General features: G+C 34.7%; 1 protein-coding gene across 17 annotated transcripts in view; it reads left to right on the top strand.

Annotated features, from left to right (window-relative positions):
• ERBIN (erbb2 interacting protein) overlaps positions 1-27,869 on the top strand; it is a 151,270-nt gene that overhangs the window by 84,575 nt on the left and 38,826 nt on the right. For 14 of the 17 annotated variants that reach the window (XM_001162676.5, XM_001162804.5, XM_001162761.5 and 11 more), the window contains 9 exons: positions 959-1,015; positions 7,729-7,792; positions 9,697-9,771; positions 10,709-10,853; positions 11,883-11,955; positions 12,251-12,380; positions 12,706-12,821; positions 14,676-14,745; positions 24,793-24,892. In XM_001162676.5, coding sequence (XP_001162676.3) covers positions 959-1,015; positions 7,729-7,792; positions 9,697-9,771; positions 10,709-10,853; positions 11,883-11,955; positions 12,251-12,380; positions 12,706-12,821; positions 14,676-14,745; positions 24,793-24,892 — 830 coding nt within the window. The remainder of the gene's footprint in view (positions 1-958; positions 1,016-7,728; positions 7,793-9,696; positions 9,772-10,708; positions 10,854-11,882; positions 11,956-12,250; positions 12,381-12,705; positions 12,822-14,675; positions 14,746-24,792; positions 24,893-27,869) is intronic. The other 3 variants (XM_016953246.4, XM_016953247.4, XM_063811174.1) reach the window with 2 other exon arrangements.

Genomic DNA, 27,869 nt, shown 5'->3' with positions numbered 1-27,869 from the left:
TAGTACTACTCATTACAGTTTCATAGGCTCTTTTTAAATTATTCCCAAGCATTGTGACTTTTATAGTTTCTTTGGTGGCTTTAACTTAATTTTTCCAAGTAAACAATAATCAGTGAGAGTTTGAAAGAAAAAAAAAAGTTTTCTTAGGTGGCCAAAACAGGGCGTTTCAATGGGGTTAATTTCTGTATGCTTGAGATACTGAATGCTATATTCTTAGCATTCTAAAATGATTTAATAATTGATTTATCTGTCTTCTCCCCTGGAATCAAAATTCTTAAGAAAAGAGAATCTGTTTCTGGGGGCGACCTCATCATCTCCCTGCCACCCTCAAGTCTCTGAGTAATTTTTTAAACAAACAGTTGAATGTATAATAGATATGCAGTTATTACTGAGTTTAAATTAACTACTAGAGAAAATGCTAGCCAACTAAATGTTAATTTTGTAGCCATCTTTTATCTAAAAATCATTGATGTACTTGTCAGATTCCTCTTCTGTATCTGGCATTTGCATCACTTAATCTGCTCATTTTCTCTCTAGTTTTAGTGGAATGTACATCAATGAAGTGCCAGAGGATTTCTCCTCCTCCTTTTGTTTCGTTATTTCCTCTCAGAGCAGCACTTTAGAGTTGCATTATTGTTCTTGAATCTACCAAGAGTTAATTTTTGTGAGCATTTTTGGTAAAAGGTATGAAATTCTGGAGGATTGATACTTTGGGATAATCACTTTGTCGCTTTGAAAATGTGTGGAAGTGCTAACCCTTTTCCTCTGACCACAATTTTGAGGAGCAAAAATAAGTCTTTTCTTCCTTTGTATTTTATGTTCTGTAATTTTTAATATATTACTTTGCAATTAGTAATTACACAATTACATTGCTTCCTTTAAAACATTAGAATATGAAATTAATTTATTAAATTCATTGTCTTTGTCCTAGATACATGATTTGTTTTTTGTATTGCAGATTAACTAAACTCCAAATATTAGAGCTTAGAGAAAACCAGTTAAAAATGTTGCCTAAGTAAGTAAAGGTGCTATTCTTTAAAAAACTTAATTTATAATTTTGAATGATTAAGTCTTTAAAAATGTAAATTTTTATTACCTAAAATGTGGTGCAAATTATTTGTAAATCCTGACTGTGGGGTCATCATATTTAATTAATGGTGTTAAAATATTAAAATGTATGTGTCTGTTGTTGGTGCTTAACGTGGTACTGTGTTGGTAATGATTTATAGCTGTCTGAAATGCAGTCTTGTGTGTGACATAAAAGTCAAAATAATAAATATGTAAAGCCCACCTCAATACTGAATAGAAATCAGAAATCCCGGGTTCGTCTACTAAAGTTCATACACATAGTGCTCATTAGAAAGATCCATAGGATCTTCATGTGAAGCCTGGTAACGGTAGAACTTGATTGTCTGGCTATGTAGTGTATTGTAAATTAGAAATGTGATGATTGGTTCCCTAATGATAAGCTAACAACAAGAGATGGCAATCCAGGAGCAAATAAAAAGATTTAATTATAAAAGAAACAGGTCTACAAACTCGAAATTCACTGTAGTCTGTGGCCTTTTATTGACCAAATATCTTAAAACACTGTGAATGCATTGCTATAGTGTTACATTTTAAGGGTTGGCAAACTACAGTCTATGATTAAATCTGGCCCACTGTCAATTTTTGTAAACAAAAGTTTTGTTGGAACACAGCCACATACATTCATGTACATATTGTCTGTGGCTACTTTTGCTTTACAGTGATAAAGTAGTTGTCACTACTGTATGCATCTGTTGTTGGTGTTAGAGTGGTTATCACTGCTCTATCACTGTAGGCCCTAAAATTTTTTAGGTGTACAGGACCTAAAATATTTACTGTCTGGCCCTTTACAGAAAAAATTTGCCAACTCATGTTGAAATCGCATCATCAAGATTTGCCCACCCAGCCTGGGCAACAAAGCGAGACCCCCATCTCTATAGAAAATTAAAAAATTAGCCGGGCACAGCAGCATGTAACTATAGTCCCAGCTACTCTGGGGGCTGAGGAGTGAGGATCGCTTGAGTCCAAGAGTTTGCACTTGTAGTGTGCAATGATTGTACCACTGCATTCCAGCATAAGAACAGAGTGAGACCCTGGCTCAAAACAAACAATCAAACTTCTCACCTCTTGAGAAGGAAAACATCTCCAGTTACCCCAGGAGTTGTTCTGTTTACTCAGCTTCTATGACATATTTATATCTGTTACAGTATTTGCTGGATAATGTTAATGTATCTGTTTTTATTATATGTCACTCTCTTCTTCCCTGACCAGCATATAACCTGCATGTATGTGCATGTGTATCTTCCCCTTGGTTTCCCTTGATTATCTGTGAGGACAGAGACTGTGTCTGTTTTTTATTCCAAAAGACAGTGTTTTGAGTAATTGTTCAATGCATGGATGAATGTTTATAGTGATGATTGTGAGTATAAGTTAAAGTCAAATTATCCATATTAAAATTCAAAAAGATATGTATACATTACAGATTTGATACTCTCAGTGATAGTTCCTTAGCTAAAAATGTGACTGGTTTCTAAGAGATTTGAATAACAAGATGTAAATTGTTTACTGTGATAGCTAAGCCTACAATTACTATGTGATATCATAGGCAATTAACTGATTTTAACACCTTTTAGAGATTCAAATTAGACTCTCAGTGAATTTGCAAATATTCTTTTCTCCTTTTAAGATATGATTGTAGCCTTTTTAATACGTTTTTATTGAGGTAAAATATGTGTAAAATTTACTGTCTTTACCATTTTTATGTGTACAGTTCAGTGGTAATAAATACATTTATATTCTTTCCCCTTCATTCTTTCCTCCCCACTACCCTCCTCAGCCTCTGGTAATCACCATTCTACTCTTATCTTCATGAGATCTTTTTTTTTTTTTTTTTTTTTTGAGACGGAGTCTCTCTCTGCCGCCCAGGCTTGAGTGCAGTGGCATGATCTCGGTTCACTGCACCCTCCGCCCCCCAAGTTAAAGCAATTCTTGTTTCTCAGCCTCCAGAGTGGCTGGGACTATAAGCATATACCACCACGTCTGGCTAATTTTTTGTATTTTTAGTAGAGACGGGGTTTTGCTGTGTTGGTCAGACTGGTCTCGAACTCCTGGCCTCAAATGACCCGCCCTCCTCGGCTTCCCAGAGTGCTGGGATTACAGGCGTGAGCCACCACACCCGGCTTGGGATCTTTTTTTAGCTCGCACACGTGAGTGAGTACATGCAATATTTATCTGTCTCTGCTTGGCTTATTTCACTTAATGTAATGGCCTCCTGATCAACCCATGTTACTGCAGGCAGCCTCTTTTATGGCTGAATAATATTCCGTTGTGTATATGTACCATACTTTATCCATTTTTCTGTTGATGGTTACTTAAATTGATTCCATATTTTGGCTATTGTGAATAGTGCTGCCATAGACATAGGAGTTCAGATAACCCTTCAGTGTACTGATTTCCTTTCTTTTGTATATATACCCAATAGTGGAATTGCTGGATTATGTGATAGTTCTATTTTTAATTTTTTTTAGGAACTTCTATACTGTTCTCCATAGTGGCTATATTAATTTATATTCCCACCAACAGTGTTCAGAGATTCCTCTTTGTTCACATCCTTGCTGGCATCTATTATTGCCTGTCTTTTTTGATATAAGCCATTTTAACTAGGGCAAGATGATATTTCATTGTAGTTTTCTCTGATTAGTGATGATCATTTTTTCATATGCCTGTTTGTCATTTGCACGTCTTCTTTTGAGAAATGTCTATTCAGATCTCTGGTGCATTTTACAATAGAATTTTTTTTTTTTTTTTTTTTTGCTATTGATTTGTTGAAGCTTCTTATATATTCTAAGTATTAATTCCTGTCAGATGGATACTTTGCAAATATTTCTCCCATTCTGTGGTTTGTTCATTTTGTTGATTGTTTCCTGTGCAGTTTTTTAGCTTGCTGTAATCCCATTTGTCTATTTTTGTTGCTTTTATTGCCTGTGGTTTTGAGGTCTTACACAAAAAAATCTTTGCCCAAACCAGTATCCTTGATATTTATATTGAGAATTAGCATTCTCCAGTGTTTTCTTCTGGTAGCTTCATAGTTTCAGGTGTTAGATTTAAGTCTTTGATCCATTGTGGTTTAATTTGTGTGTATGGTGAGAGATAGAGGCCTAGTTTCATTTTTCTGCATATAGTTATCGAGTTTCCCAGCATCAATTATTGAAGAAACTGTCTTTTCCCCATTTTATCTTCTTGGCGCCTTTTTCTAGGATGACTTGGCTGTAAATGCATGGATTTATGTCTGGGTTCTCAATTCCTTTCCATTGGTCTGTGTGCCTATATACCATGCTGTTTTGATTACTATGGCTTTGTAGTACAATTTGAAGTCTAGTAGTGTGATGCCTTCAACTTTGTTCTTTTTGCTTAGCATCACTGTGGTTATTTGGAGTCTTTTGTTGTGGTTCTGTATACATTTTAGGATTTTAAAAATATTTCTGTTAAGAATGTCAGTGTTTTGATAGGGATGACATTGAATCTGTACATTGCTTTGGGTAGTATTGTCGTTTTAATTATCCTAATCCATGAGCATGGAGTATCTTTCCATTTTTTTGTGTCCTTTTTAATTTCTTACATCAGAGTTTTATAGTTTTTCTTGTATAGATCTTTCACATCTTTACATTGATTCTTAGGTATTTTATATGTATATACCTAAGAATAAATTGATATATTATATATATTATATAATATATAATATATAATATATATTATATAATATAATATATAATATATAATATATATTATATAATATAATATATAATATAATATATATTATATAATATAATATATAATATATATTATATATTATATAATATATATTATATATAATATAATATATAATATATATAATATAATATATAATATATATTATATAATATATATTATATATTATATAATATATATTATATATTATATAATATATAATATATATTATATTATATATACATACACACACACATATAGATATTTATTTTTTTATTTATTTTTTGTGTGTGTGATGAAGTCTTGCTCTGTCACCCAGGTTGGAGTGCAGTGGCATGATCTTGGCTCACTGCAAGCTCTATCTCCCGGGTCCACGCCATTCTCCTGCCTCAGCCTCCTGAGTAGCTGGGACTACAGGTGCCCGCCACTACACCTGGCTAATTTTTGTATTTTTAGTAGAGACAGGGTTTCACCATGTTAGCCAGGATGGTCTCGATATCCTGACCTCATGATGCGCCTGCCTCGGCCTCCCAGAGTGCTGGGATTACAGGCGTGAGCCACTGCACCTGGCTGGTATGTTATATTTTTTGTAACTACTGTAAATGGGAATGCTTTCTTGATTTTTCAGATTGTTTGCTGTTGACATATGTAAATCCTCCTGATTTTCACATGCTGATTTTATATCCTTCAACTTTACTTAATTTGTTTATCAGTTCTAACAGTTTTTTGGTGGAGTCCTTAGATTTTTCTAGGTATAAGATACATGTTGTCTGTGAACAAGACTAATTTTGACTTCTTATTTTCCAATTTGGATGCTCTTTATTTCTTTCTCTTTCCTAATGGTTTTTACTTGATTATAACTTTGAGACCTCACAAACAAGAGGATATAGTTTTAAGTATTACAAAGTCATGTGCATTTAGGTTATATGACTATATCAAAGATTAGAGCAATGAAAAGAGCTGTTGTTTTAGATATATAGTTAAGTGAAATTTAATGCTACCTAAAGAATACTGGAGGGCACAGTACCAAGAACACAAAAGATGTTTTACTTTTCCTTTGAGGAGAGGAGAAAGTAAAATGAGTTCAATACAAATGAATTTTAGAAACAGATGGGAGAAAATATGAGGGATATTGTTTATGTTTTCTCCTTGAGATAGGCAGCTAGATCTTATTCTAGGATGCAGTTTTATTTCTGAGATTTCTAAAGTGTATGAGTATAGCACAGTTGTCAGTATTAACTATAGAGTTGAGGTGGAGACACTTTTTGACATGACAGTATATTTTCTTTTTTATTACATATCTGTATCACTCACATTTTCCTAAAATTGTTTTAAAATTTAAATTTTCCAGGATATCATCTGTAATTGAATTTTTCCAATGCACAGCTTTTCATTTTTGTACCCTTTTCTAAAACTGTTATGCCATTGACATTATGTGCTCAATAGTTACATGTGAATTTTCTGTTATCTTGTCATTATAACAATACTGAAGCAAGAAATGTAAGATTATGTTTTGTTCTTTCAGTCTTCTCTTCCTCCTCACAATCTTCTTCACTTTTTGCAAATCTCCACCTGGTATAGTTATTTGAACATAGGAAATTATAATCATAGCATGTGATTTTATACATCTGGAGAAAGATCGTGGAAGCAACCTTTCGCTTGTTAATGAAGGAAGCTAGAACTTAAAGGTTTTCTGGGGAAAGATATGAGTAAGGAAGCAGAATTATGGTAGCTGAGAATAGGCACTTAGTAAATCTAGGTGAAAGCAGTTTTATAAAAATTGGCATTATGAGATGAATTGAAGAATTGATGACAGAATGGCATATTTAAAATGTAAAGGGAAAATTCGCTTCTAATGTAGACCAATGACAGTTTCATTACAATGATGGTGTTTGTTTTTATATTTTTAACTAAAAAGCGAGAAATGTTGCAACTGAGTTTTATTTTACTTATTACTAATTTTTGTTAAAATTCCAGAGAAGATAGAAATAGTCTGTGTTTTTCGTGCCGTAATTTGAAGTGCCTGTGGATTTTAAATGATACTCATTTTCAAAGTATTAACATATTAATGTAATATACTGATATTGTGATTATAACTATATTTTGCTCTCATTTTGTCATATCCTACAAAATCCTTAATACAGAATTTCTTATCTGGGTAACTGGTAACATCTCAATATATTAAATAATAGGTATTGTACAAAAATAGCCACTTAAGAGTGTAAATATTTGTTTGAACTAGTTTCAAAGGGTACCTTTGTAAAAGGAGAGAGAAAAGATAGAAGTGCAACATAGTTTATTTCATTACAAAACTGGTTTGTACATCTTTCAAGTTCCTGTAATTTCAGAGAAGTGTTGATGTTAAGTTGGAAGTTAAGAATAGTATATTATTGCTTTTATTTAAAATAAATGTCAACTACTAATTTGTGATTCACATAAAACTTTATTTTGAATTGTATTGTATTTAATTTGAACATGTGGGGAGTAATACAACGTACTGTTAGCATTTTGAATATTAATTTTCGGAGTTACAGTTATCTTAAAGTCTTACAAATATATGAGCAGTTTTGAAAAAGAATTTTTATAATTATGGTAGTAATTATTATTCATCTGCCAAAATTTATTAGCTGACTTGTAATATATGAAAATTCATTATGTGAAAAAATGGAAACTCATTGTTTGTATTCTGGCTTGTGGGTTTAAATTTATTGCAATTGCTTCTTAAAAATAGAAATGAAAAGACCAATGAGAAGGCAAAATAAGATAATAACTGATAATTATTTTATCTAGAAATCTGACTTTTAAAATTTTTTAGAAAATTAATATTTTTATTTTGTCAACATGTGAAAGCCCATAAATAATTACCTATTCCATAAGAATGTTTTAGACTGTTTTGAAAGCTTCCATGTAATTGATATTTTTGTAGTTAATTTTTCATTACTCCATTATGAACAGAACTATGAATAGACTGACCCAGCTGGAAAGACTGGATTTGGGAAGTAACGAATTCACGGAAGTGGTAAGTTCTCATCAGTCTCACTTTCCCTAAGTTCTTATATTTAATGAAGAACAAAATATGAAAATTAATATATTTCTCTTACAAATTGGATAAAGGTTTACTTTTTTTTCTTAGTTACAAGATATGAAATTTCTTAGCCAGAACTTTCCAGACAGATAGAAAAATTAACCAGACAGATGAACTTCTGACCACAAGTGAGCATAAAATGTAAAATCAATGAGAGGTCCATGGAAGAGATACCTAAACAATTTTTAGCATAGGAAGCAGAAAATTTGAGTGATTATAAATGGGAAACATCAGTCTGGAATGCAGCAGGTAAAAGTAGTTCTGAATCAGAGAGAGCTCCATGGGGTATTGCTTGTGAACTTATTCAGTAATAAGATACTTCTCTATAATGTTACTTAATAGCTAAGGGGAAAATCATTGAGTGAAACAACTGTTATTTTTGAAGTGGTAATGAGAACCTTTTTGTTTGTGCTTTGTATGCCAAGTGCGCTATGAAGCTGACTCTAAAAGGAAAGGAGTAGTGTTTAAGTAGCTTTTGTCTTTAGTGAGTTTTCCAAAAGAACTCAGAAAATAAGCTAGATTTTTTTTTTTGAAGAGGAACTCATCCAGCTGAGTATCATTATTAAACTTTTAAATTAGTTTACACGTTTGTTGTTTAAAAGTGTGGTAGCTCTCAAATGATGGTTTTAAGCATAGGAATTTCTCAAAACTGCTTGCTATAGTATTGCCCTGTGGGTATTATATTAATATTATAAATTTCAGCTGAGGTTTGAGGAGGAACATGGTACTTTGGAGTACCTCATTCTCTAAAATACATGCTGTGCTTCCCAAATTATTTATCTGTTACGTCCTTTCTCAATATTTGTTCTGTGTGAATCCGTTTCTGTATTAACTATTTCAAAAATCTCGTTCATTTTAAGAATCCAACAAGCTTTCAAAATCATCATTAGTTTTTGTACCATTTTGGTCTTCCAACATTATACACTTTTTAAAACTTACAGTAGAATTTAACAGTAATGCACAAAAGGAAATTTCTTTTAATCCAAGTTACATCTGGGATTCTTGTCTATATTTATATGTTAACAGTAAATCTGATTGGCATGCCTTTTATATATGACTGTTAACTATGGTCATTAGATGTGATAGTACTCTGTGCCATCACATGATCATTGATTGCAGATGGCTTTGTGAGGTGATAGAAATAACTTTGAAGAGGGCAGACTTGAAGGGACAATGCCCAGGAGCAAATTTTGCCTGGATATGAAGGTCTGCCACAACACTTGGATTAATTTTGATGTCCTCAACACCATATTATAAAGAATTTTCTACCATGTAATTAGAAGTTTTTACTAGAGGTTTAAATTACAGTATATTTGTATCATGTAGTTATGACTTTGTCTATTTACCTTTCCCTGATTATGGACGTTTAGGATGCATGTTGTCTTTTATCTCCTTCTTAATGAATGTCACCAGGGAACATTTGTAATTTTTCTGTTTTCTAAAAGGCTGTATCTTCTTACTGATAATGCATGAGTGCATATTTTTATTGTATACTTCTAAGCAGTGAGTCCTATTTTTTATTTCTTTACAAATTATATAAAAACTTGCCCCTGTTGTGTAATCCAAAGCTTAAATGTGTTTTTTGTAATCTACTGCTATGGCATGTCTCTTTGATTTCTCCATTAATAATTTTCTATAATAATTTTACTGTAGTAACTATAATGCAGTAGAAAGGCTTACATCCTGGCTCTTCTTTTTTATTTTTCCTTCTCCCTGCTCCTTTTATTTAATGATTTGAAACTAAAGGTTATTAGAAATTCCCAGGGCTTCTTTTGCCAGATAAAGACATTCATATAAATTAATTGAATTACTGCTATCCCCTACCCTAATCCCAACAGCCTGAAGTACTTGAGCAACTAAGTGGATTGAAAGAGTTTTGGATGGATGCTAATAGACTGACTTTTATTCCAGGGGTATGTATATGAGATTTTAAATGGCATCACTTATTTCTGGCTCTCCTTTGCAGTTTTGTGAATTGTACCTTTTATAATTACTTTTAATTAATAAAAAAAATTGAATTATTCTTTATTAAAAAGAAGCTAATTACTTTTTTTCATGAGCACATTCTTGATTATAATCTAAGAATTCTCATAATAAACATTTGTATGTCTCCTTTTAATACTGTTGAGTGTGTCCTTTCCAGTGGTATCACTTGAACTTACGTCCCAATTTGCTTTGCCCAAGGAATTGGTAAACTAGGATATTTTTCATGAACTTTCTGAATTTTTTTTTTTTTTGAGACAGAGTCTCGCTCTGTTGCCCAGGCTGGAGTGCAGTGGTGTGATCTCGGCTCACTGCGAGCTCCGCCTCCTGGGTTCACACCATTCTCCTGCCTCAGCCTCCTGAGTAGCTGGGACTACGGGTGACCGCCACCATGCCCAGCTAATTTTTTTGTATTTTTTACTGGAGACGGGGTTTCACCGTGTTAGCCAGGATGGTCTTGATCTCCTGACCTCATTATCCGCCTGCCTCGGCCTACCAAAGTGCTGGGATTACAGGCGTGAGCCACCGCGCCCGGCCTAACTTTCTGTTTTAACAACTGACAGATTGTTTACTCCCATTAAAAAAAACCACAAGAATCCCCATATATGCTATTTCCTTAGGAGGTAATGGATACCTGAATTCCCAAAGAATATGCCCTTTGTCACTTCTGCTATGCTACAATTAGTAGAACATCTTAGCTATATTACTGAATACATTTCTAATGGCATTTAAAAAACTACCTGGGAGTCTTCTTTCTTGTATTAGCATTTAATTTTGAATTAAAACTTGGTATCAAGTTTATTCCCTAAACTTTTTACAAATTACTAATGTTAATAGAGTCATTAGATTTTCTTTTTTTACTTATAGTTTATTGGTAGTTTGAAACAGCTCACATATTTGGATGTTTCTAAAAATAATATTGAAATGGTTGAAGAAGGAATTTCAACATGTGAAAACCTTCAAGACCTCCTATTATCAAGCAATTCACTTCAGCAGCTTCCTGAGACTATTGGTTTGTATTGCTTTCAAATTCATGTAATTTTTATTAAAATAAATTCAAGACTTCCACATAATCTCAAATTTCACTTGTTATGAGGTAGTTATACTGCGTTACCACAGGAACGGATTTTATTTGAATTTTTCCTGGTGTGATCAGTTGTACAGTTTGCTCCTTTGTTGACATTACTGTTTTTTATTTACTCTAAGGTAATCTCATTTTTATTTCTAATATATTTAAATTCTTTAAAATAAGTTAACTTATGCAAATTTGGCTTAACTGTTAGCTTTTATTGTCATAGCTTTTATTTTGGTAACTTTTTTCAGTCCTGTTTCATTACAGACACTCAGACAAGAAAACAGATCAGTTGAACAGATCATGAGAGATCTATGATTGAGTCTGTGTAGTTGCTTGTTCAATGATATGTCAATGGAATTGAATTATTTTGATGAAAGGACCCAAAACTTCAATCTTGACATCTTTTTGATGTTTTAATTTAAAAACCAAAAATATTTCTCAGTTAAATCACATAGTGGTTTTAGCTAAAACTACATTTTTGTAAGTTTGTTACGATTCTACTCTTAGTCAACACTTTTTAAACTTAAAAAATATTTTACTGTTTTAGTATTTAGTATATATGGAATAGTTTTTTATATACCTGTTATGAACTACCTTCATACTACCATTTCTTTAGTCTATTAATTTAACAAGTTTGTATTGTCTGTCTTTTCTGTGCCATGACATTGTTTTTAGAAGCAGAGCTACAACAGCGAACAAGGAAGACAAAAAAGTTCCTACTATCAGTATATTTTAGTGGGAGTTAATAAACAAATGTACACTATGTTAAATAGTGATGTGGATGAAGATTGAAAGGACAGGATGAGGGAATAGAACGTTGGGATTGGGAGTGGTATCTCTTTTAGATATGTTTGTTAGGAAAGTTGTTTCTAATTCTTGTCAGATGTAGTATGTCTCACACTGACTGTTGGTGGACTTGCTTCTATTTTAAGCTGAAAAATTGTATGTTGTTTCTTCCCTCATTAGGTTCGTTGAAGAATATAACAACGCTTAAAATAGATGAAAACCAGTTAATGTATCTGCCAGACTCTATAGGAGGGTAAGTTTTTTGTGAATGTATACACCCTCGAAGATTTTACTTTCAGTTCAGTATGCCATACATATTTTCAGGTATTTGCATAAATGACGTAAAGATTTTGTAAACATTTAAGTAATTAGTATACAGGTTGAGTGCGTTTATGATAGTCAAACCCACTTATTGGTGAAGTTTAGCTTTGTGAAATGGTTTCACTAGGTTTTCAAAGTCAAGTTCAAATGTTTATATGTTCTGAAATTTTGGATTATATATAGGAAATCTTTAACAAATAATATATATTTCTTTTTTTAAATTAAAGGTTAATATCAGTAGAAGAACTGGATTGTAGTTTCAATGAAGTTGAAGCTTTGCCTTCATCTATTGGGCAGCTTACTAATTTAAGAACTTTTGCTGCTGATCATAATTACTTACAGCAGTTGCCCCCAGAGGTAATGTATTTTAGATTTGTTTAGATTTTTGTCTTTTCATTTTTTTCTGATTATCTTCATTATAGCTATTTAGTGTGGCTTCATTTATTTTCTTTCTAAAATAGTTTTCAAGTAATTTATTTTCTGAATAATTAGCTATGTTAATTTAGAAGAGGTTCTTAAATGCTTTCTTATGTACATAAAAATTAATTAAAAAGAAAGTCTAATCATTATTTCTTCTATAAATGTGAAGTATTTTTCATAACTTTCAAAAATGATGTTTTTTTATATGTTGATCAACCTGTAGGCAAAATTTTTTGATACTCAGTTTATATTTCTCTTTTAGATTGGAAGCTGGAAAAATATAACTGTGCTGTTTCTCCATTCCAATAAACTTGAGACACTTCCAGAGGAAATGGGTGATATGCAAAAATTAAAAGTCATTAATTTAAGTGATAATAGGTTCGTAATACTATATTCATCAGTTGGTTTATAGGAGACATTGGTTAGATGAAATTAAGTTTCATATGATATATAATAGAATAGCTAGTGCTTGTTGCTCTTTAAATATACATAGTAAGTTCTCAGTGTTATTGATAGGCTCTTGGAAAGTGTGACTTTCAGTGAAACAACATATAATGAAATCACTTCTTTCGTTCATCAGTGTTATAAGAAAATGACATTATTTGAGGACCTGCCATACACAGTTTTGCTAAAAGTTTTGGTTTCCAAGAACCTATCAATAACTTAAATGAGGACTTAACTGTATATATTTTTTTCTTTAAATACAAAGAGTGGTCTAATTTTATCTGATGTTAATTTATCATACGGTGGTTGTTACTGTTCATTTTGGGTTGACTTAGCTATATAGTCTTTATTCTCTTCTTACATTTACCTTTTATTTCTGAAGTCACATCTTCACCTGAATATTGCTATTTAACAAAACAATTTTGGAATGTATCTAGTCTGTTGCTAATATTTTCCTAGGCAGAGATCTGGTTTCAACAAAGCCAAGGTGCAGAGTAAATTGATCACTGGGGTTGTAAATTGGAACAATGTTTAAGTTAAAAACAGAATGTCCATACTTTTTCGTGAGGTAAACATACTAATGATGATTAAACAGCATTTGTAGAGTGTTTTCACTTTTTGCTTTCATAGTGTCTTGTGAAGTCTTCAAAACAGCTCTATGAAATAGTATAATAGTATTCCCATTTTATGTAGGAGGGTTTTAAGACTCAGATTTAAGGTGACTCACGTAGCTTGTAAGGTAGAGCTTTAATTTAAACTCAATTTTCTGACTAATTATGATATTCTAACTTCTGTTTTATTTAAAAGAACCACTGCTTTCTTAAGTCACTGTTTCAGCCTTTAATTCCTACGGCCTACAGTAGGTTGCTGAAAGAAAGGCACGGAAGACTAGTTAGGTATAAGATAGCAAGGCTGAAGTAGATAATTCTCTCTTAAATAGGATATTTTCATTTAGTATTCTAATGAGTATTTATAGTTGACCCTTGTATTTGTGGGTTCTGCAAGTGTGGATTCAAACAACTTCAGATCAGAAATATTTGGAAAAAAATTGTGTCAGTACTGAACGTGTACCAACTTTCCCATTGTTATTCCCTAAACAATACAGTATACCTACTATTTACATAGCATTTATATTCTAGTAGGTATTATAAGTACTCTAGAAATGATTTAAAATATATTGGGGGATGTGCATAGGTTATATGCAAATACTGTACAATTTTATATAAGGGATTTGAGCATCTGCAGATTTTGGTATCTGAGGGAGATCCTGGGACCAGTCTTCCACAGATACTGAGGAATGACTGTACTTTGTTTTTAATCATTATCATCTTAGGATAGTCTTCTAGATTATGTAACTGCTGGCTCACAAATAGAGAGCAGTGCAGTTTTTATAGCAAACTATCACTAAGAGTGCTTCCTATAACAGTTTGTTCTCCCTAAGTACAAATAAACCAAAGCAATTTTATGAGACATTCCTTAATGTGTTCTTTTCTCTAAGGCAGGGACAATTAATTTTTCAACAGATTTTTAAGGTTATTCTATTATCCATTTTCTTACCAGGTGAATTGATTCAATTGAAGAATTATATTTTTGAAACTAATTCTTATAAAACTAGATATTTTGTTTTATGTCCTATACGAAGAATTATATTGGACTTTTCTCGATTTTTTTCTCCTATTTTCATGTGCAACTATATAGCATTTTTCAGAAAACCTTTAGGTTGAACCCTCGTTCATTTTAAATCTTCTCATTTTAAAGTTTAATTTTTGTTTGTATTTTTTCCTACAGATTAAAGAATTTACCCTTTAGCTTTACAAAGCTACAGCAATTGACAGCTATGTGGCTCTCAGATAATCAGGTGGGCATTCTGATTTTATAAGTTAATGGAGTTCCTATTTGTGTTATATAGTTTTGCACTCCGATTTACATAGGGTCATTTAAGAGCAGCTATACAGTGGTACACATGTAAATGTTATCTTTTATATAAGAAAAATCTCAAAATATTTAGAAGCAGATACTTTTTATAAAATAGGTGTAGATTTATAAGTAATGAATTATGTTGGACTTGCCTAATTTCTCCTAAATCTGTTAAAATATTGAGCGATTAGGAAATCAGACTCAAACTCTGAATTTAATAGCATTATCTCATACACTTGCCTATTTTATAGTGAGAACACTTAAAGTCTACTCGGCAATTTCAAGACTATAACAGTGTTATTCACTGTAGTCACCATGTTGTACAGTAGAGCTCTTGAACTTATTCCTCCTAACTTAAATTTTGTACCCTTTGACCAATATATCCCAGTCCATGTTCCAGCCCACCCCGCCAGCCCCAGAATCCACCATTTTACTCTTAGTTTCTATGAGTTTATCTTTTTTAGATTCCTCGTATAAGTGAAGACGTGAAATTTATCTTCTTGTTCCTGCTTATTTCACTTAACATAATGTCCTCTAGGTTCATCCATGTTGTTGCAAGTGACAGGATTTCCTTCTTTTTTAAGGCTGAATAGTATTCCATTGTGATTGTATGTGTATTTGTGTACACACACTACATTTTCTTCGTTCATTCATCCATTCATGGGCTCTTAGGCTGATTTGCTATTGTGAATTCTGCTGCAGTGAATATGGGAGTGCAGACATCTCTTCAACATACTGATTTTATTTCTTTTGGATATATATCCAGTAGTGAGATTGCTGGATTGTATGATAGTTCCATTTTAAATATTTTGAGGAACCTCCATAATATATTCCCACCAACAGTGTGTAAGGATTCCTTGTAAGTTTTTCTAACAAAATAGAATATACAATTTACTGATCTTTTGAATTAAAAAATTAATGCTTATTATTTGATGTTGAGCAATATTTTATAATAATTTATTTAAAGCTGTATTTTCCCAGTGTTGGATACACTGGTCTCATATGATACTCATGAACTCCGCAGCCAAATTTTCTTGGGAAACTGTATTATATTCTAATTCTGGATTATATTAACAGCCCTGAGGTGTTAATACAGTAAAGAAACCCGCAAGGATTCTTCATAGTTTTTAACTGGGTACCCTTTTCTGTTCTGTTCTGTTCTGTCCTGTCCTGTCCTGTCCTGTCCTGTCTTGTCCTGTCCTTTTTTTTGAGACAGAGTCTCGCTCTGCTGCCAGGCTGGAGTGCAGTGACGTGACCTCAGCTCACTGCAACCTCCACCTCCTGGATTCAAGCGATTCTCTTGCCTCAGCCCCCCGAGTAGCTGGGACTACAGGCATGTGCCGCCACTCCCAGCTAATTTTTTTATTTTTAGTAGAAACAGGGCCAGGATGGTCTCGATCTCTCGACCTCATGATCCGCTTGTGTCGGCCTCCCAAAAGTGCTGGGATTATAGGTGTGAGCCACCACACCCTGCCTTGGGGACCTGTTTCTTACCTAGCCATTACTAATATCCCAGAAGCCTTAAATTTATGTTAATCCATGGTTATGAATAAGACAGTATTATTTACCTGCTTTGCAAATTTAGAGAGGAAATATTAAAATGATACATTGCCTTTATTAGAGTTTTGTTTTTGTTTTTGTTTTTTGACAGAGTCTTGCTCTGTCACCCAGGCTGGAGTGCAGTGGCATGATCTTGGCTCACTGCAACCTCTGTGCCCCCGGGCTCAAGCAATTCTCCTGCCTCAGCCTCCTAAGTAGCTGGGATTACAGGTGTATGCCACCACGCCCGGCTAATTTTTGTATTTTTTTAGTAGAGATGGGGTTTCACCATGTTGGCCAGGCTGGTCTGGAACTCCTGACCTCAGGTAATCCGCCTGCTTCGGCCTCCCAAAGTGCTGGGATTACAGGTGTGAGCCACCACGCCCAGCTTTACTGGAGCTTTTTAACACAATTACCGTATCTGTTATATGTGGAACTGATTTCTCTTAATTGAATAGTATATGTTTAAACGATTTGAAATTTTGCGACTAGATTCAGAAAACATTTGCTGGACCCCATCTTATGCCATTTACTAACTTCACAATGAATGAGACATACCTCCTGGTCTTGAGGAACTCTTAGACTAATTCTATTAGTACAGTAGCACCTTTTTTTTTTTTTTTTTTTTTTTTTTTTTTTTTTTTGCGGCGGGGTCTTACTCTGTCATCTAGGCTGGAATACAGTGGTATAATTAAGACTCACTGGAATCTTCACCTCCTGGGCTCAAGCAATCCTCCCACTTCAGCTTCCCAAGTAGCTGGGACCACAGGTACATGTCACCATGCCCAGCTAAATTTTTTTTTTTTTAACGTTTTTAGTAGCGACAAGATCTCATGATATTGCCCAGGCTGGTCTTGAACTCCTGGACTCAAGCCATCCCCCTGCTTCAGCCTCCCACAGTGCTGGGACTACAGGTGTTAACCACCATGCCTGGCCTGCAGTAGCACTTCTGTGGATAAATTAATGCCAGCAGATTATACCAGATGGTTCATTTTAATGACATTAACCAAGTATCTGCTACGGTTTCTTCATATTTATAGTGTTCTCTCATTCTATTCACACTCTCCACTTGGTTTAAAACAAAAATTGTATGGTAGGAGTCTTTGTTCTTCAAAGTTTGACAGAATATTGAGTAAAACAAATCAGATATACCTAGAAAATTTCCCTTACCCTTACCATATGAAGCAATAATTTTGCTATGAAAGAATGACATGTAGAGGAGAAGGTATACAGAGGTTTGGTTGTGAATTATAAAAGTAAATTGTTCTACTATTTAATGTTTATGAAAATAAATTGCTCAGCTATGTAGAACAGTACATGCAGTAATATAATTTTCATGAGTTGCTGAAGGCATGAGCAGAACAATTATTTATTAATTTATTCCCTCATCCATTTTGTGATTCTCAGGAACCATTTATTGAACAACTGCTTTGTGCCAGGCAATTTAAGGTGGGAACAATATTTAGAAAGTTACTTTAATACAATGTGGTTAAAAGACTTAATAGGACTAAGCTTTAGGATCAAAGATGGGGAAGATAACCAAGGGATGTAAAGGCAAATTTCTCAGAGGAGGAAATGCCTGCAGTGCCTGAATTATCTCTCAAAAGAGGAATGGGGCTGGGTATGGTGGTTCACACCTCTGATCCCAGAGCTTTGGGAAGCTGAGGTGGGAGGATCTTTTGAGGCCCGAGTTTGAGACCAACCTGGGCAACATAGCAAGATTCCATCTCTGCAAATAAATTAAAACATTAGCCAGGTGGGGTAGCACATGCCTGTAGTCCAGGCTACTCAGGAGGCTGAGGCTGGAGGATCCTTTGAGCCCAGGAGTTCAAGGTTATAGTGAGCTATGAGCATGCCACTCTACTCCAGCATGGGCAACAGAGCAAGATTCTATCTCCAAGATAGTTTTTTTAAATAAAAAAGAGGAATAGGATTTTTGTCTATTTTTTACCCCTTAAGATGGGGTTTTCCTGTGTTGCCCAGTCTGATCTCAAACTTCCAGGCTCAAGTGATCTTCCCACCCCAGCCTCCTGAGTATCTGGGATTATAGGCCTGCACCACCATGACCAACTAGACATAAGATTTAAAGAAAAAAAAGAGAACAGTGTTCTGGTTTGGAAGAATATCATGAGCATAAGCATTTAGGTGCAAAGCAGCATAGTGTATTCCATAACTCTACAAGCAGGTCATTGTGACAAGAGTGTAACAGTGAGACGGAAAAGGTAGAAAACGAGGCTACTAAGGCAGATAGAGATCAGTTGGTGGAGGATCTTCTATGCCATGCAGAGGAACCTGTATTATATCTCAAGGGTGGCAAATAAGATTTTTAAAAATCTTGTACTCTTATCAATTATGAGTGGCTTCCTGAAAAATTGTGTTGCAGATTCTGACTTATGATCAAATTCAAGCTAGTGGAAAATTGCTGTGATTTGGGTGGCTGTGTAGTTTATTGTCCCTAATAGGACACTTTCGGGGGAGTGAAAGGGGCACCATTGATAATTACATGAGAACAACATGTATAAGTTGTGTCTGTCTCAGGCAAAATGGACATTTGTTCATTCTAGTCATGATCAATTATTCATATCTGCCATCAGTATAAAAGGAAGAAGTGATTTTTATGATACATACAGGATAATACGGAAACCAGTGTAACATTGAACAGGCAAATAGTATGATCACACTGATATTTTAGAAAGGCCTTTTTGGCTGCATGGTGGAAGATGGATTCATCAGGGGTTAGTGCCAAGCATGAAGGTAGGGGAGACTGAATTGGAGGACATTGTCATACTCTAGGCAACAGAACATGTTGCCTTGAACTAAAGTAATGAAACAGAACTGGGGGAAGAGCAGGTATTTTTGAGGAATAGTTTAAAAGATTGCATCAATAGAGCATGAAGCAATGCATGTATGTGAGAAGAGAGTAAAAGCAAAGATGAGGGTCAAAGATTTGGCTTCAGTGACTAGGTGGATAATACTGCCACAACCAAGAAAAGTAACCACAAATGAAAGAAATATGTTTATGGGAAGATGCTAAGTTCTAGTTAAACATGTTGAGTTAGAAGTATCTTTGGTATATCCAAGTTAGCCATGCATAGAACACGCTGGTGACCATGAACCTCCTGACTTCATTTTCTTCTGTATGGTTTCTGTGCTCTTGGTTTCTTTATTTAAAAATTTCTAACCTTCAGAAGTTTCTCAAAATTGCTCCTGAAGGCTTCATTTTCTTTTTTCAGTACTATTACAGGTTTATTCTTTGTGCTTATTTGTAAAAATATATTCACTTTATTTTAAAAGATTTGTGGCACAAGAAGAAATACACATTTGTTTCAGCCCATGATCTTAATTAACTTTTTCTAGGGAATGGAGTCATAGCTTTTGTTGTTTCTCAAAAGGAATTATATAAAATAACTTTTAAAATGTTAGTGATGCATGATGAATCCTGAGGAACCCCAACATTTAAATGGCAGTAGACTAAGAGGCTTAAAGAGAGTAGCCATAGAAGTAGAAGAACTGGATGATGATGGACTCAAGAGTGAAGAAGGAAGAGTTAAGACTGGCCTGAAGGAAGAAGTTGTTAATAGGATAAATGCTGTTGAGAAGTCAGTTCAGATTATATCTGAAAAATATCCATTATATTTGGCAGCTAGCTAAAGTAATTATAGAGGTATATGGCAAAACCCAGATTGAAGGAGTTTAAGGAATAAATAGATGATGAAATGGAATCACATAATGTTGATTACTCTTTAAGAAGGTTGGATGAGAAGGAAATGGAATGGAACATAAAGAAATTGATAGCTAGCAGCAGGAAAAGCGCAGGGATCCTTTAATATTGCAGAGCATGTTTACAGGTTGTTGGAAAGAAGCTGTGTGAGTAAGATTAAGAATATGAGGGTCTGGTGCAGTGGCTCATGCCTGTAGTCCCAACACTTTGGGAGGCCGAGGCGGGTGGATCACCTGAGGTCAGGAATTCAAGACCAGCCTGACCAATATGGGGAAACCCCGTCTCTACTGAAAATACAAAAATTAGCCGGGCGTGGTGGCATGTGCCTGTAGCCCCAGCTACTCGGGAGGCTGAGACAGGAGAATTGATTGAACCCAGGAGGCGGACGTTGCAGTGAGCCGAGATCACTCCACTGCACTCCACACTGTAGCCTGGGTGACAGAGCAAGACTCTGTCTCAAAAAAAAAAAAAAAAAGAATATGAGAAGCAGTTGGATAATGGATGGAAACTGATGGAAAAGCTATGGCAGGAATTCTTAACCTGTTGGAGAGAGCTTGGGTATGACGTTTGTGAAAGGGAGGAGAGGAAATAGTGTACATTATGATACTCTTAGAATGTAGAATTTTCCATACTCATAGCTGTTTTTTTTTTTAAGACAGAGTCTCACTCTGTCGCCCAGGCTGGGGTGCAGTGGCTCCATCTTGGCTCTCTGCAACCTCTGCCTCCTGGGTCCAGGCAATTTTCCTGCCTCAGCCTCTTGAGTAGTTGGGACTAAAGGCACTTATCACCACACCCAGCTTTTTGTATTTTTAGTAGAGACGGAGTTTCACCATGTTGGCCAGGCTGTTATCGAACTCCTGACTTCATGTGATCCACCCACCTCGGCCTCCCAAAGTGCTGGGATTACAGGCGTGAGCCACCAAGCACAACCTCATAGCTGTTCTTGAATCCTTTTTTTTTTTTTTTTAAGGAAGATATTTTCAGAATACAGTTTAGGAAACATAGAAGGATTTTCAGGTAACATGTAGAGCCTAGTTGAAGTATTATTAGTATCAGTACACAAATATGAGTACAAATTAATCACTCCACAAGTTTGTGGTGATACTAATTTGCTCAGCAATGTAATATAGAGAAAGCACACAACTGGAAGGATTTTGGGCTGTAGTTTTGCCAAGACAGGTGCAAGAAAAGAATAATGCAGCAAAGAGGTCTTGGTTTGTGGCAAGAAAGTGGTTTAAATAAGATACAGTGTGGTACAAAAGGGGAGTCAAAGACAGGAGTAAATGGTGGGAAGAATGTCAAAAGGTCAAGGGAATAGTAGTCTTGCTGAGGGTGATCAGCAAGTACTGTGAGTGCAGTGGAGTGGGAGGGCTGCATGATGTCTGTGTTACCATACTCTGCTGGTTGTCCTTTTACCTGACTGCTCCTCAGTCTCCTTTTCAGACATATTTGTTCTGCCTGTGCCTTACATGTTTGTGCTTCTCATGGTTACCCTAGGCTCTGCTTTAATTTCTCCATACTTTCTCCTGAAATTGCTATCTGTATCCTCATTATTCTTAACAATATCTTCAGCCCAGTTCTTGTGCCAGAGCTTCACATTCATATAGCTCAATTCCTGCTTAACATTGCCACCTACATGTCTCAAATTCAGCAAGCCCAAAATTGAGTATACCATGTTCTGCCCCAAATATATTTCCCCCACACCCCTCAGCTTCTTTAGCTTGGTAAATAATACTTGATGGAGGCAGAGGCCTGGAAATGCAACCCTTAACTACTGTTTTTCCCTGTACTTCAGTCCAGTTGATAGACAAGCCCTATTGAATCTTAAACATCCTAGTGTTTGTGTATTTTGCTGTATCCCTACTACCACTTCCCTTAAATACTGTTCACGTTCATCTTTCACTTAGACCTGCACTGTCCAGTACCATAGCCACTAGTGTCAGGTGACTGGTCCAAATTGAGATTTGGTGTGAGTGTAAGGTACACACTGGTATCTGTAGCCTTAGTATGAACAGATAATATATATGGTCATGTTCCTAATTTTTTTCGATTATATGTTAAAATGATATTTTGAATATGTAAAGTTAAATGCATTATCAAAATTTCATCTTTTTTGCCATTTTAATATATGTGGCTACTAAAAAATTATAAGTAATCAGACTGGGCGTGGTGGCTTACACCTGTAATCCTAGCACTTTGAGAAGTCAAGGCAGGAGGCTTGCTTGAGGCTGGGAGTTTGAGACCTGCCTGGGTGACATAACAAGATCCCATCTCTTAGAAAAAGAAATAGCCAGGCACAGTGGCACATACCTGTAGTACCAGCTACTTGGGAGGCTGAGGCGGGAGGATTGCTTGAGCCCAGAAGTTCTAGGTTACAATGAGCTATGATCATGCCACTGCACTCCAGCCTCCAGCCTGGGTGACAGAACAAGATTCTCTTAAAAAGAAAAGAAAAAGAAAATTATAAATAATCTGTGGTATTCATTTTTGTCTTACCTTACAGTGCTTTTGAACAGTGCTGACAGACTGTTGAGCTAGCTTCCTAATAGGTCTCTGCCTCCAGTGTTGCTACCAGTTCCAATCCCTTATTACCCATTCTGAACCACATTGTGATTTGAGTGATTCTTTAATCTGATCCCAGCACTATCCTACTTAAAACCTTTTCATTGTTTCTTTTTTCTTTATGTCATATGCCTCAAGAGCCTGCTCATCTTGTGGCTTCATCTCTACCCCATACACATTCATTCTCATTTCTCCAAATCAGTTCTGCTTTCTTGGAACATTCTTCCTTCTCTTTCTTACCTGGCTTCTTACCTTCTTATCCTCACCTTAGACTTTCTTTCAGGAATGCTTTGCTAATCATTCAAGATAGTGGTAAGTGAATTTCTCCTCCTATATGTTCTTCTTGCACACTGTACCCTGTCTACCCTGTAATTTCACTTGGAATTACAGTTGCAGTTGCCTATTTTGTTACCTGTATTCTTCCTCTCATAAACTCTACAAAGTCAGTAAACATACATGCTTTGCTCACCACTCTGTACTCAGGACCTGTCATAGTGCTTTGCAATATAAAAGGCTCTTAGTAAATATTCATTGAATGAGTGATCTTTATATTTCGGAGAAGAATATTTTAGGAATTATGGCATAGTAATAGAATATGTGAAATGAAATCGGATTAAAGATCTCTGAAGTTAGGTGTTCAGGGAACTGAGAGGCCAGATATACTGTTCTCATTCCTTTTTCTGTCTCTGTGCCTCATAAATAACAGGTGTCTAGTTTTCTTATTACATCTTTGTTGACATGTAATTCATGTACCATACAGTGAACCCCTTTTAAAGGATACAATTCAGTGGTTTTTAGTATAGTCACAGAGTTGTGCAACAATTACAACAGTTTTAGAAGATTTTCAGGGTGATGAGTTTTTAAAAGCCTCCCATATAATTTTTATATGCTCATCTAAGGGGGCTTATTTTTTTCTTCGCACAAATTGTTCATCTGCTAAGAAGCCAAAAGTATGGAAATGTCATCTATGTTTTGTATATGTTGAATTACTCGTGACTTTGGAAAAATTTGGTGTAAAAGAGCCAGGAATAGATGAATACCACCAAGAGGCCAGTAGATAATAGGACAGGAGATTGACTATGGAAGGTATGGGTTATATGCCTCAAAGGAAAAGGAATTTAAATCTGAGGATAAGGGAGGAATGATGTCACAGCATTGTAAGCGCTACCCTCGCCTCCTGACTTGGGGTGGATGAGGTAGGAGAGAATAAAACACCTGTATTTGAGGCCTGAGAGAAGCACTGTCTTTGGGAAGGGAGTAGAGCTACCGTTTCCATTATCTGAGAGTTAAGGAAATTGTTCAGGAATTTGAAATGTAGGGCAGGTTTTGTTTGCTGAGGAACAGAAAGGAATGTTTAAATGGGAGTAAGATTACAGGATGGAATTAACTAGCTGGAAGGTTTTCACAGGAGTAGGTGCAAAGAATTAAGTAATAGGGTGACATGTGAGGGGAGAATTGGGTAGTTCTCTGTCCGTCTGGAGTCAGCCAAGGCTTTTATTGGTAGGATTTTAGGTGAATAGCAAAAAGAATTAGTTATATTAAAAAATAGATGGATAACATTTGTTGACTAGTTAGGGAAAAAATCATAAGAAAAAAGAAGGTCCAAATTTCCTGGGGGACTCCACCACCAAGTGACTTACTGGTGTCATTACTGTAGACAGGATACACAAGAGGAAGAAAAAGAAGCAGCTGATTGTTTTCATCATTCTCTTTTCAGCTGCTAACTAGAATAAACATTTAGATAACCAGACTAACTGTTCCAAATTTTTTCCAAAAGCATCTTAGTGAAGGGGAATACTAGAGAGGGCAAAATAATATACAATGGAAAGGCTTATTTTATAACAGTATTAAATATATCACTGTGTTAATAAGTAACGGACTGTGGATAAACTTAGTATATGAAATCTTTTAAAACGATATTTCAGTAACTTGATTTACTTGCTTTATACTAAAAACTACATTTGTTGGATTTTAATATGGTTTCAAATCAATGCCTAAAGTGTTATCAAATCAATGCCTAAAGTGTTATTGTGTATAGTTAGATTTGTTTGTAACCTGCACATTGATACTTTATAGAAAAGGTGGTGTGTACTTATGCAGAGGAATTGCTGAATATATATTTGCTTTAGGGTTATTGAAAATTAAGCATTTATTTTCCTTCTCTAGTCCAAACCCCTGATACCTCTTCAAAAAGAAACTGATTCAGAGACCCAGAAAATGGTGCTTACCAACTACATGTTCCCTCAACAGCCAAGGACTGAGGATGGTAGGAATTTCATAATCTATTTTCTTGTTAAAAACAAATACTAATTTAAAAGGTGTGAAGTGAACTTTAAGTCTCAGAGACTTTTACCAGTTTGATGGGACTTCAGAGAATTGACCAAAACAGTTTGTTTCGAAATAATGGAAAAATAGGGCACGATTTCAGGGGTTGAATTTAGAAGTATAAGTGTAGCATATGCTTCCTTAAATGATTCCTTTAAATTAAACCGCAGTGTTAAAATTGATAACTTAAAAACATTTAGCTGTATGCTAGGAATACATGTTAAGTGTTATGTGATAAGAATTATTAAACCAAGAAATATTTTCTTCACCTGTGAACTTAATATTACACTTGGATCTACACACTGGATCAGGATAATCTGTTGAACTCTGACTATAAATACTACTCTTAAATTCTTTTCTTTATTTTGCCCGACAAGGAGGAATATACCTTTTACTACTGGGCACAGATTTTTTTATAGATTATGGTATGACGACCTTTTAGACTAACGAGCAAATTGTTTTTAGTATATGTTGTACTCTCTGCGTGTGTGTGTGTGTATGTGTGTTTATTGTGTTACACTTAAAGTAACTATTTTTTATGTATCTTCTTTCTGACACCAGTGAAAATCTCTGTGGTTTGAAATTATTTATAAATTAATTCTTAATACATAGAAACACTGAAGAAAAAATGTAAATCAGTCATTTCAATCATAAGTCTTAATTTATAAATTATACCACGGGCAAGTTAAATAGGTTCTTGAACTTCAGTTTCCTTATCTTGAAATGATGATAATAGTTCTTTTGGAGCACAGCCACATTCATTCACTACAAAACACTCTGGAACCAAGCATTTCACATAAGGGATACTTAACTTACGCTAGTATTCTGTCCTCTCATGTAAAAGAACAATTATCTAGTATATTGCATAGCTGATTATAACATTATTTAGAGGATGCTTACCCTTACTTCCTATTTTCCAGAAATCATCTTCAGAGACAAAGAAAAGTAGGAAATTGAGACATAAGTTTCAGTGAGTAAGACAAACAAAAAACTTAGCTATTGATGCATTCAAGTATTTGCTGTAATTCCCCACATGGCACTGCTTACAGCATAAGCAGAGTTTGCACTTCTATTTTTAACTTAATTTCTAATTCATGAAATTATTGTTCACATAAAACAGTAATCACTATTGACAGCTTAATATTAAGTATACTATATTTTGTTATGGAAACATACTTCCATATTTTATTGTATTGCTTAATTTGGAGATTATGGGTGAATTTAAATACATGGAAGAGAGGTTGTTTGTAAACCTATTCTTAAAGCTTTAACTATAGAACCTCCAGTGAATGAAGCTCTTTACATTAGTTATCTCACAAATCTTCTAATCGGATTAGAAAGCTGAATAGGTTTTGCTACATCTAAATACAAGTCATCAGATTTACCCATGAAATAATAACTTATCAAAGCAAGTCTTTTATTGCTTCTGGCAGAGAGCAAGAAATAGTTATCCTATAGAAGGTAAAGAGTTTTCTAATAGTTTAGCACTAGTTCTGGAATACAAGAGTATTTCAAAGCTAAACCTGCTATAACAATGCAAGAATAATAGCCAATTTGAGTCAGACACAATGCTAAGCACTTTACATATCCGTAACTTCTCATCTTTACAATAATCCTCCAAAATAGATGCTATTATCATTAGTTGCTTCTCGCAAAGCTTAAAATATTTATTTGACCCTTTATAGAAAAACTTTACTCATCCCGCCTCTAAACTGTCCGAATCATAGGTATATTCTTGCCTTGATTTCTTCTCATACTGGTTTCTACTTTAATAATTCAAATCTACCTTGCCTTCTTTTTCTATTCTATCATTGAAATTTATTCCTTTCCTGTTTAATTTGAAAAGAGATCACAATTCAGGTAAAACATTTATTTCTGATAGGAAGAATAGAAGTAGCAAAATCTTGCCACTACTAAATTTTGATTTTGAGATTTGTTTTAGAATGGAAGAGTTTCTAATAGAAAAATTTGAAATACAGTATCAATTATGATATTCTGGGTCATCTTAGAGTTCATGTGTCACCTAAAGTATCTCATGGGTATTATAAACACAGCACTAAACAAGGTGAATGAATTTCCTTTCACCTATAAGAAAGGCTTTTGTCTTTATCCCAGTGCCTCCAAGAAATAGATGAGTCAAAAAATATTATGTGTTTGGGTTTGGGTTTTATACCAATTTGAGAGAAGTAGGCACTGTTCACACTTAATTAATTCTATTTTTCATCCCACCTTTGTGACAGGTATTGTGCTAGAGCTAAGTAAAGGCAAAAATTCTTGCCTTCAAGATTCTGAAGGTGGGAAGATTAAAAAAAAAAAGAGGAAAAAAAGAAAGATTCTAAAGGTAGATAGTGATGAATAAATATGCAAGAGTAGGGGTGAGATCTTGGGCCTAGGTAGAGGAATCAGTCTCAATCAGAGAGAAAGGGAAGTATGCCTCCATGTAACAATACATTTGTAGCTAAGAAAGCAGGATATTAGTGGAAATATGAGTCTGAGGGTTTTTATTGCATTTCTTTTTACAATGAAGTGAAAGTTGCCTCTGGAAGTTGGGGTAAGGGCATTTCAGGAAGTGGTAGTGATTAATGTATCATAAAATCTAAGCTTAATAGAGAAGGAAGTAAAACCTAGAGTGATTTTACAAGGAGCAAAAGAAAGGTAGTTAAGGAACCGAAAGTTTACCAGCAATAATAAAGAATTGAGTGATTTGGAAGAACAGGTGTAGTGGTCAAAGAGGTGGAAAAGTCCTGGGTATGACTATGGTTGTGAATCATTTAGCTGATGTGCATAGGGACATTGGGATTGAGGACATCAAGGAATTATAAAGTTGTAGTGTTGGGGTGGTGGGCTTATCATCCCACATTGACATCATTCAGGATATTAGCAGGTCTTAGGTGGAGAGAAAATCTGTAGCTAAAATA

The sequence above is a fragment of the Pan troglodytes genome, chromosome 4, assembly GCF_028858775.2.
Source record: "Pan troglodytes isolate AG18354 chromosome 4, NHGRI_mPanTro3-v2.0_pri, whole genome shotgun sequence".
In the NCBI taxonomy this organism is placed as follows: Eukaryota; Metazoa; Chordata; class Mammalia; order Primates; family Hominidae; genus Pan; species Pan troglodytes.
Note: the sequence above shows the minus strand (reverse complement) of the source record. Positions and strands in the feature narration are given on the sequence as shown.